Source organism: Mauremys reevesii, linkage group 12 (genome assembly GCF_016161935.1).
Source record: "Mauremys reevesii isolate NIE-2019 linkage group 12, ASM1616193v1, whole genome shotgun sequence".
NCBI lineage: Eukaryota > Metazoa > Chordata > Testudines > Geoemydidae > Mauremys > Mauremys reevesii.
In genome coordinates, this window is record NC_052634.1 from 33208907 (window position 1) to 33218936 (window position 10030).

At 56.1% G+C, this 10030-nt stretch overlaps 1 protein-coding gene across 3 annotated transcripts; it reads left to right on the forward strand.

Moving 5' to 3' along the window:
- The first annotated feature begins 633 nt into the window (after positions 1–633).
- On the forward strand, positions 634–8417 carry LOC120375543 (serine/threonine-protein kinase pim-1-like). Of its 3 annotated transcripts, none has more exons than XM_039496244.1 (7): positions 634–684; positions 2544–2656; positions 3304–3410; positions 3636–3686; positions 4453–4819; positions 6814–6990; positions 8025–8417. In XM_039496244.1, the coding sequence occupies exons 2-7, from the start codon at positions 2575–2577 to the stop codon at positions 8180–8182; spliced, it is 942 nt and encodes a 313-aa protein (XP_039352178.1). In that variant the 5' UTR covers positions 634–684; positions 2544–2574; the 3' UTR covers positions 8183–8417. The 3 variants fall into 3 exon arrangements, with proteins under 3 accessions (XP_039352178.1, XP_039352180.1, XP_039352179.1); XM_039496246.1 differs by having other exon boundaries at positions 3304–3338; XM_039496245.1 differs by lacking the exon at positions 634–684 and having other exon boundaries at positions 2418–2656.
- The last annotated feature ends 1613 nt before the right edge of the window (positions 8418–10030 follow it).

A 10030-nucleotide genomic window follows, 5' to 3' on the forward strand; every position in this document is an offset into this window, starting at 1 on the left:
AAAACCAGCCCTGGGAAGGGCCAAGGCTCGAGAAAACAGCCTTTAGGCTGGGCTGATTGGGGAAGTGGCTGAGGGTATCTGGTCACGGCAGCCCCCCCGCTGCACCCTGCTGGGGGGGGTGTCTGGTCACTGCAGCCCCCCTGCTGCACCCTGGGGGGGGGTCTGGTCTCTGCAGCCCCCCGCTACACCCTGGTGGGGGAGGTCTGCTCACTGCAGCCCCCCCACTGCACCCTGCTGGGGGGTGTCTGGTCTCTGCAGCCCCCCGCTACACCCTGGTGGGGGAGGTCTGCTCACTGCAGCCCCCCCGCTGCACCCTGCTGGGCGGGTCTGGTCACTGCAGCCCCCCTCCCTGCTGGGGGGGTCTGGTGACTGCAGCCCCCCCGCTGCACCCTGCTGGGCCGGTCTGGTCACTGCAGCCCCCCTCCCTGCTGGGGGGGTCTGGTGACTGCAGCCCCCCCGCTGCACCCTGCTGGGGGGGTCTGGACACTGCAGGCAGCCCCCACCCTCGCACTCAAACACGGGGGGGGGGGGCTTTCTTCTTGCGCTCCGATTGGTCAGGGCTCTGTCTCCTCTTCCTATTGGCTGTGTCGGGAGGGGCGGAGCTTCCCGGGGGCGTCACGTGGCCGCGAGGCGCCCGGGAGGAGGCTGCTGAGCAGCACGTGGCGCAGCCTGGAGCACGAGCGGGTAAAGATGTGGGGGGGGGGTGAGATCCCTAAATACGCCCCGCCCCCTCCCCAAATACCCCCGGTCCCCCTCGTCTAGTCCCTGCCTCCAAATACCCCCGTCCCCCCAACACCTCCCACCCCCCTCTTCTAGCCCCACCGCTCCTCCTCTCGCCCCCAGTCCTGCGTCTGCCCCCAACACCTCCCCCCAGCACTCCCTCCAGACCCTCCCCAGTACCATGAACCCGCCACTTCCTCCATTTGTAGAGCCCTCCCCAACACCTCCCCTGACCCCCAGCACTCCCTCCAGACCCTCCCCAGTACCATGAACCCGCCACATCCTCCATTTGTAGAGCCCGCCCCAACACCTCCTCCCCCCCAGCACTCCTCCAGACCCTCCCCAGTACCATGAACCCACCACTTCCTCCATTTGTAGAGCCCCCCAACACCTCCCCTGCCCCCAGCACTCTCTCCAGACCCTCCCCAGTACCATGAACCTGCCACTTCCTCCATTTGTAGAGCCCTCCCCCACACCTCCCCTGCCCCCCAGCACTCCCTCCAGACCCTCCCCAGTACCATGAACCCACCACTTCCTCCATTTGTAGAGCCCTCCCCAACACCTCCCCTGACCCCCCAGCACTCCCTCCAGACCCTCCCCAGTACCATGAACCCGCCACTTCCTCCATTTGTAGAGCCCCCACACCTCCCCTGCCCCCAGCACTCCTCCAGACCCTCCCCAGTACCATGAACCCGCCACTTCCTCCATTTGTAGAGCCCTCCCCAACACCTCCCCTGCCCCCCCAGCACTCCCTCCAGACCCTCCCCAGTACCATGAACCCGCCACTTCCTCCATTTGTAGAGCCCTCCCCAACACCTCCCCTGACCCCCCAGCACTCCCTACAAGTGTCTTGTAAACCTCCCCAGCTGAGAAGCCAGAAACTCTTAGTCATGATACACAAGTCAGCTTTGTTGAATCAGCTGAAGGATGAATCAAGGAACATGGGGATAATTGCTCCCACCACTGCTCGCCCAGTCCCTGCTCTCCTGCACCCCCTCCCCGTGTCCCCCCCGCCGCTCGCCCAGTCCCTCCTCTCCTCCACCCCCTCCCTGTGTCCCCCCCGCCTCTCGCCCAGTCCCTCCTCTCCATCCCCATCCCCGTGTTCCCATTGCCACTTGCCCAGTCCCTCCTCTCCTCCACCCCTCCATGTGCCCTCCACTGCTGCTCACCCAGTCCCTCCTCTCCTGCACCCCCTCCCCGTGTCTGTCCCCCCCCCCTACTCACCAAGTCCCTCCTCTCCTCCGTCCCACTCCCTGTGTGACCCAAGTGTGACAAAGTGGGACTATTCTTATGTTTTCTCTGATTACTGTGTGGGTGCCTCAGTTTCCCCTTTGTCTTTCTTAAGTGTCTAGGTGGAGTGATCAGTGTGTGTGATTGTTGCAGAGCCCTAGGGGACCAGTTTGATTCTGTTGCCCAGAGAATGGCCGACACCCTGTCTCCTGGCAACTAATGGCCTGGGCTCCTTCCCTGCAAGGTGCCACCTGAAGGTGTTGGAGAACAAAGGGATCAGGGGACTCCTGGCCGGGGAAAGACACAAGCTGGAGACTCTGGCTGGGGAAATGGACGGAGACCCAGCCCAGGCAGGGCACTGGGCTCCCTGGCCCCCAAGTTGGACCTGGCTGAGGGGTCCTGTTTCCTGTACCTACAAGCTCTGTTTTAGACCATGTTTCTGTCATCTAATAAACCTGTTCTACTGGCTGGCTGAGAGTCTCAGAGAATCGCAGGAAGGGGGGTGCAGGGCCATGACTCCCCCACACTCCGTGACACCAAGTCACCTGGTACTGGACGCCATGATAGAATTACCAGTGTTTCTCTATTGAAAGGAAAGTCCTGGAGTAAGGGGACAGCGTGGGGATGCTGCTCTCCAAGATCAACTCGCTGGCCAACCTCTGCTCCGGGTCCGGTGGGGAGCTGCACCCGGCCAAGCTACAGCCAGGTGAGGCTCAGTTGGGTTCAGTTTGGTTTGGATGGACTGCAGGGGGGGGTTCTGCTGTGGGGGGCCCCAGAGCGGGCCGGGATCAGTTTGGGAGGCGCCCTGTCCTGCTAGGCATTGGAGAGGCTCATAGAGGAGTTTGATCCAGTTTGGGTTGCAAGGAAGTCTGATCTGGTTTGGGGGAGGGATGTGGGTCTGGTCTGGTTTTGGGGGGTGGGGGTCGTTCTGAGGAGGGATGTGGGTCTGCTCCAGTTTGGCTTGGGGAGGGATGTGGGTCTGGTCTGGTTTTGGGGGGTGGGGGTCGTTCTGAGGAGGGATGTGGGTCTGCTCCAGTTTGGCTTGGGGAGGGATGGGGGTCTGGTCTGGTTTCGGGGTGGGGGGTTGTTCCGAGGAGGGATGGGGGTCTGCTCCAGTTTGGCTTGGGGAGGGATGTGGGTCTGGTCCAGTTTCAGGGAGTGGAGGGTTGTTTTGAGGAGGGATGTGGGTCTGCTCTGGTTTGGCTCGTGGAGGGATGTGGGTCTGGTCCGGTTTTGGAGGGTGGGGGGTCATTCTGAGGAGGAATGAGGGTCTGGCCTGGTTTGGAGGGTTGGCCCGGCTTTTTGAGGACACAGCTGGGTCTGATCCTGGTGTCTGTGCCTCTTTGCCTGCAGGGAAGGACAAGGAGCCACTGGAGAAGCTGTACCAGGTGGGCCCGCTGCTGGGCAGTGGTGGCTTTGGTTCTGTCTACTCGGGCACCCGCCTGTCGGACAGCGCCCCAGTGAGTAGACCCTGGCCAGGGACCCCCCCACCCTACCCCTGCAGCCCGCTCTATAGAGCTCCACCTTTGGTGAGAGACCCGTCCCTTACCCCGTTACATCTCCTTTGCTTTGCTCTGGCATAGCCACCATCTTGCCTCCCCTTCACTGGTCCCTTGTTTGCCTCCCTTCTTTCTGGGGTTGCCTGACCCGATCCTGATTGTCTGGGTGGTTCTGGTTGTACCTAGGTAGCCATCAAGCACGTGGACCGGGACTGGGTTTCTAACTGGGGAGAGCTGGTAAGTGTCTTGGGCAGGGATATCTGCTGTGGCTCTGCATCGCATGGTCTTGGCTCTGTAGTGAAGGTGTCGTAGGTAGCATGGAGTCCCCGGGCGATGCTCTGGGACTGCTCCCCACAAAGCCAGTCAGGACTTTGGGGAGCCTCCTCTTCCTCGGAGCAGACTGTCTTTAGGGCAGGAAGCTCACACGTAGCATTCAGCATGTGCCCATCTGTGCGCTTCCCACAGCGAGTCCACCCAGTCGGGGTCCTTGGGAAGCCAGAGGGTCCTGCACCCCTACTTTGCAGTCAGACGTGACTCTCAGCCAGCCAGTAACACAGAGGTTTATTTAGATGAGAGGAACACAGTCCAAAACAGGTCTTGCCAGTACAGACAACAGGACCCCCCTTAGTGAGGTTCATCTGGGGCCCCAGGGAGGCCACCGTCCCGCTGGGAGGCCCGAGCCTCCTTGGGGCTCCCCTCCATTTTCCAATCAGCTTCCAAAAACTACCAAACCCCCTCCAGCCCCTCCTGTCTGGGCTGTGTCTCTTTCCTGGGCCAGGAGGTCACCTGATCTCTCTGTCTCCAACACCTTTAGCATCCCCTTGCAGGGGGGAAGGGCCTGGCCATTAGTTGCCAGGTGACAGAGGGTCGGCCAGAGCTGAGCCCCCCGCCCCCCAGTATTCAGCGGGAACATTAAAACCAGTCCCACCTCGTCACAGTAGCTCTTGACTTCGTGGGTTGATTGCCTGCCTCTGATGGAGCTCTCCTTTCTCTCTCTGTGAAGCCTTGTGGGAGCAGAGTGCCCATGGAGATCCTGCTCCTGAAGAAAGTGGGCTCAGGCTTCCGGGGGGTCATTCAGCTCTTGGACTGGTTTGAGAGACCGGACAGCTTCGTCTTGGTTTTGGAGCGACCGGATCCTGTGCAGGACCTGTTTGACTTCATCACGGAGCGGGGTGCTCTCCCCGAGGAGCAGGCCCGCAGCTTTTTCCGCCAGGTTGTGGAGGCGGTTCAGCACTGTCATAGCTGTGGGGTATTGCACCGGGATATCAAGGACGAGAACATCCTGGTTGATCTGAACAGCGGGGAACTGAAACTCATAGATTTTGGGTCTGGGGCATTACTCAAGGACACAGCGTACACTGATTTTGATGGTGAGTGTCTGTTTCCATCCTCTTCTATTTTATCTGTGTAGGGAGGGAATCCAGGGAAATTCCTCTTTGAAATGAGTTGTTCCCTGTCTGTAAATGTTCAGTAACTTCCCAGCCAGGGAATGGTTTGTTCCCTCTTCCCCCTGCCATTCTCCTTTGCTAAATATACTGTTGCGTGATGTGCAGCTTTGATACCTTTGGGGTTTTCCTCCCTGCCTTGTATCCAAAAAGCATTTCACAAATGTTTGCCCTTTTGTTGGGTGTTAACTGGTGGTCGCTGCCCACGTCATGCAGGGGCTGGGAGGGGGGCACATGGCAGAAACCGGGTGTGAACTCACAAGCATCAGTCTCTGGAGTCCCTGTGAGCAATAAGAGGAGAAAGTTGGGCTCTGGTTCCAGTGATTTGGTTTTCTCTAGGTCCATGACATCTGTAGCATTTCAGCAGGGGTCTGGCTGGTATTCCACCCTCCAGGGATGGTGCAAACAGGATCTGCCTCACCTCCTAGATGGTGAAAGATTGAGTGAAACCTCTCTGCAGCCATGGCTGCTCAGGTGCTGGATCCTAACCTAATCTACCAGCTAGAATGCAGGGGAGGGGAAGTCCCCCCCCCCGCCCAAGGATAAAGAAGAGGGCTCTTGTGCAGTTTCTTTCTGTGGGGACAGATGGACATCAGTGTGGGGAGGGGATCAAGAGGAGAAGCTGCTGTCTCCGCCATCTCACTAATTTATTCATTTCATTGGAAAGTTGCGTTTTGTCACGGGATGAATGTTGTGAAATAGGATCGGTGGGAGATCTGCTTGCAGCTGGCTCCCTTTCCTCTGCTCCCCAAAGGCACCTGAGTCTGATCTTTGGGGAGGGGGGAGCTCCAGACCCAGAGAGGACTGTTTGACCTTGGAGCAGGGGTGCAGGGATCTGCGTGGGGGACAAATAAGCAGAGCAGCAGGCATTCTTTCTGACCCACTAGAAAGGCATATTCAGGATAGGGCCGTTGACTTTCAAAAAAACAGATCAGTTTGTTGTTGAGGGTTTGTTTTGCTTCTGCCCTGCCGGATGGGTGCGGCATTTTTCGTTTTTAATGTAAGGGTTGATGACAAGGGATAGGTTTGCCCCTCCCAACCACCCCTCTCCTGCAGAATTTCCCAAGCTAGTGGTGCCCCCTGGTGGGACATCAGGTATCTTTTTACAACCCAAAGTTTGTAAACAACAGTCACGTGGCCAGAAACCAGACTAGGAGCTCTGACCTCAGTCTCCTCTTCCTGCCAGAAGGGAAGAGATCAGATACAACAAAGGCAAAGGGCGTAAGCCTCTGCAGAGGCCAAAACCAGGGTTCCAAGCACAATTATCACATGCACAACGGTACAAACTAAAACCACTCCCTTGACGTTGTACAACAAATCTTTGTCCCCAGCTGTGGAGTAGGCAGGCTTTATCCCTGCCTGACTCAACAGTAGTCAGTGCCAGAAAAGGAATAAACTCTTCTTTGGGTTAAGCAAGGAAACCCTTTTATGTAGAAAGGACTGTAAGGTTGTCTGGGGTCCTTGTTGTGCAGTAGACAAGGCCCCAGCACCTCCCCAAATGCTCTGGCTGCACTGGGTCACCATGGACTGAAGTATCTGCAAGCTGCCTCTCTCTTTACCTCACTGAGAAATGGTTACATTGACAGAGATGAAGGCAGGATAACGGTGGCTTTAAGAAAGCTGTTACTTATTGTGGCTTGTATTGCAGCTGGAAAACATGGTGGTTTGCACTCCATTTGGTTCTGCTTCACTTGTAGTCTATGCCCTAGCACAGCTGCTAGGGGGTTAAATCCCAATCCAACTGGGCTGAGAGTTAAACAATATTAAGATATTGCAACCTAAGTTGGGGGCTGAAGTACCTGACTTGGTCTCTTGGTCACCCTGATAACACCTGAACAAATCATTAATAACTGGTTGCTCTGCTTAGGGGAAGAGATGAAAAATTTCTGCTAACCGTGCTCCACTGATCTCCTCTACAGGGACCAGAGTGTACAGCCCCCCAGAATGGATCCTCAATCACCAATATCATGCCAGGTCAGCCACAGTCTGGTCTCTGGGAGTCCTGCTCTATGACATGGTCTGCGGGAATCTCCCCTTTGAACATGATGAGGAGATTATTAAGGGCCAGGTCTGCTTTCGGCAGAGCGTCTCTCCAGGTGAGCACACTCCTTTGTAGTGTTAGAGTTGGGCGAACAGCTGCTTAGCCTGAATGCCACACTGACAGAGGGAGAATATGACGACATAGAGGTGCATTTACCATCACTTCATGCAACCAATGAGACATGCAAGGCATAGTCTGTGATCTAGTGGTCCCTTCATGTCAAACTCAATGAGATGTTTCATGCTATTGAATCCCGGGGAAATGCTGGGGACCCCGCTGTCTTCCCTGCCTCAGACAGCTGCTTCAGAGCTCACTGTTGTTGTTCACTTCAGCACTTGACTCTCCTGCCACTTGCCGGGGTCTTTAATGTGGCTACTGCCGCTGGCTGATGAAGCGGTCTGACAGAAAGTGGAAATGACAAAAGAGCTAGAACCGAGTAGCTCTCCGGTTTCATCATCTCACTGGGGAAGGGAAAGTTGATTTTTGCTATTAGCCTGCGTATGAATGGCGGGGGAGGATGGCCTGCCCATGGACATGCACTGCTAATTTGCTCCCTTGTGTATTTTTGGAGTCTCCATCCAAAGATGGGACCTGGTTCACCTATGTACTAGGGTGGGGGAAGTAACTAAGAAACCACATCTAGAGCAGGTCTACACTCCGGCCGGAATCGATGCTGTGAGATCGAGCTGGGGGGGGTCGATTTATTGTGTGTAGTCTAGATGTGATAAATCGACCCCTGAGCGCTCTCCCGTCGACTCCTGTACTCCAGCGCCATGAGAGGCGCAGGTGGAGTTGATGGGGGGATGGCAGCTGTCGACTCACCGTCATGAAGATGCTGCGGTGAGTCGATCTAAGTACGTCGACTTCAGATACACTATTCTCGTAGCCGCAGTTGCGTATCCTAGATCAATTCCCCCTGCCTCCCCTAGTGGAGACCAGGGCCTAGCCACAGCCATGGTCATCTGTCCTGTGAAGCAAGAAAGGCAGATCCCAAAGCAGACTTGCAGGTGGTAAAAGAGGGAGGCTTGTAGGCTTCCCAGACATTACTCAGCAGCACATTCTCACTGACTGCTCGTTTTCTCTCCCCAGAGTGCCAGCACCTCATTGAATGGTGTCTGGACTTGAGGCCCTCCGACAGGCCATCCTTGGAAGACCTTCTAAATCATTCATGGATGCAAGACGTCCCTTTGCCACAGAAAACAGCAGAGATGCACCAGCACAATCTAATTCAGGAGTCTGGCGAATAGCAGTTCCTCTCCTCCACTGGGTGTAAAAGAGAAAACTCTTGCCAGTGGCTGCCTGCCTGTTACATGGGAACATTCATATCTCATTCCAGAGGCCAGCTAACTGGCGAATCTTCTCAGAGGCTGGAGGTTAGGCCCTGCCTTACTTGATGTCTTGCCCAGGGCAGCTCCAGGCCCCAGCACGCCAAGCACGTACTTGGGGCAGCAAGCCGCAGGGGGCGCTCTGCCGGCGCTGCGAGGGGGGCAGGCAGGCTGCCTTCGGCGGCTTGCCTGCGGAGGATCCACTGGTCCCGCGGCTTCGGAGGACCTCCCGCCGGCGCGCCTGCAGATGGTCCACTGGTCCGACGGCTTCGGAGGACCTCCCGCAGGCGTGCCTGTGGAGGGTCCACTGGTCCCGTGGCTTTGGAGGGCTTCGCGCCGGCGCGCCTGCGGAGGGTCCGCTGGTCCGGCGGCCTGCGGGAGGTCCGCCGAAGCTGCGGGACCAGCAGACCCTCCACAGGCAAACCACCGGAGGCAGCCTGCATGCCGTGCTTGGAGCAGCAAAATCCCTAGAGCCGCCCCTAGTCTTGCCTTTTTGTTTTGTGAATAGTTAATATTGTAAAGGGGAATTCAGAAATCCTGTTGTTGTTTTTTTTATACATGCAGTTTTAAATAAAGATGAATCACTTGACTTAACCTGAGACCTCGTCTCTTTCGGGTGGAGTAAAAGTGCCAGTTTGACAGTGCAGAGAAGCGGTAAACATCAGTGCTACATTGAGGCTGCAGTATGTTACCCATCACGTGGCACGTTGGATGCTGAACAGCCGTGTCAGGGCACAGTGTGTTTCAGTAACACGGATCCTGTGGGGTGGGTTCTGGAGACACTAATGCTTCACATCCGTGAAGGGATTGTTAATAGTTGCCTGTTACTGATGTCTGATTCGTTAAGTACTATCCCATCTACAGCCAGGTTGGGACTGGCCCAGAGCCACGGGGGCTGTTGGGGTCCAGGTTAGGAGACCTCGGTCATTTTCACACTCTTCAGCATAAACATGCTGGGCTTCCCCTCGTTAGACTAAAGCGCCCGCACGTTGCAGGCGACTGCCTATCGGTCTGAACAGTGACTTGTGCAGCACTGAATCTAACGCAAACTTTAAAACTCTGCTTTACCCTGGTGGAGCCAGGATCTATTCTTTCCCTGTTCCGTTTTAGGCTGCCAGCCTGCGGGCTGAACGGAACAGCGCGCTCCCCGTGGCTATAATCTTCATGGCGTTGTCTAAAACCGGGGTTTTAGCTGGGGACTGTATGTGATGGCCAGTGGAGTCCTGTTGGTTTCTTTCTTGGGTTTGTCTTGCAGTAGGAGGCTTCTGGGTACACATCTGGCTCTGTTGATCTGTTTCCTTATTTCCTTATTTCCTCGTGTACTTAAGCATTCTGCAAGAGCCAGACGTGTACCCAGAAGCCTCCTACTGCAAGACAAACCTTATGTGGATTTCAACAGCTTCCACCCCACCATCACCCTTAGCCTGGACCAATCTACACGGGAGGTCTACTTCCTAGACATCACGGTGCAAATAAGTGATGGTCACATTATCACCACCCTATACCGAAAACCTACTGACCACTATGCCTACCTTCATGCCTCCAGCTTCCATCCCGGGCACACCACACTATCCATTGACTACAGCCAAGCACTGCGGTACAACCGTATCTGCTCTAACCTCTCAGACAGAGACCAACACGTACAAAATCTCCATCAAGCATTCTCAAAACTACAATACCCACACGAGGAAATAAGGAAACAGATCAACAGGCCATCACATATAGTCCCCAGCTAAAACCCCTCCAACGCATCATCAGGGATCTACAACC

Excerpts from the sequence above, each read along its gene's own strand:
- LOC120375543 (XM_039496244.1), top strand. The coding sequence starts at position 2,575 with ATGCTGCTCTCCAAGATCAACTCGCTGGCCAACCTCTGCTCCGGGTCC. Across the intron at positions 2,657-3,303 it reads CCCGGCCAAGCTACAGCCAG|GGAAGGACAAGGAGCCACTG; the intron begins GTGAGGCTCAGT and ends CTTTGCCTGCAG. Across the intron at positions 3,687-4,452 it reads TTTCTAACTGGGGAGAGCTG|CCTTGTGGGAGCAGAGTGCC; the intron begins GTAAGTGTCTTG and ends CTCTCTGTGAAG.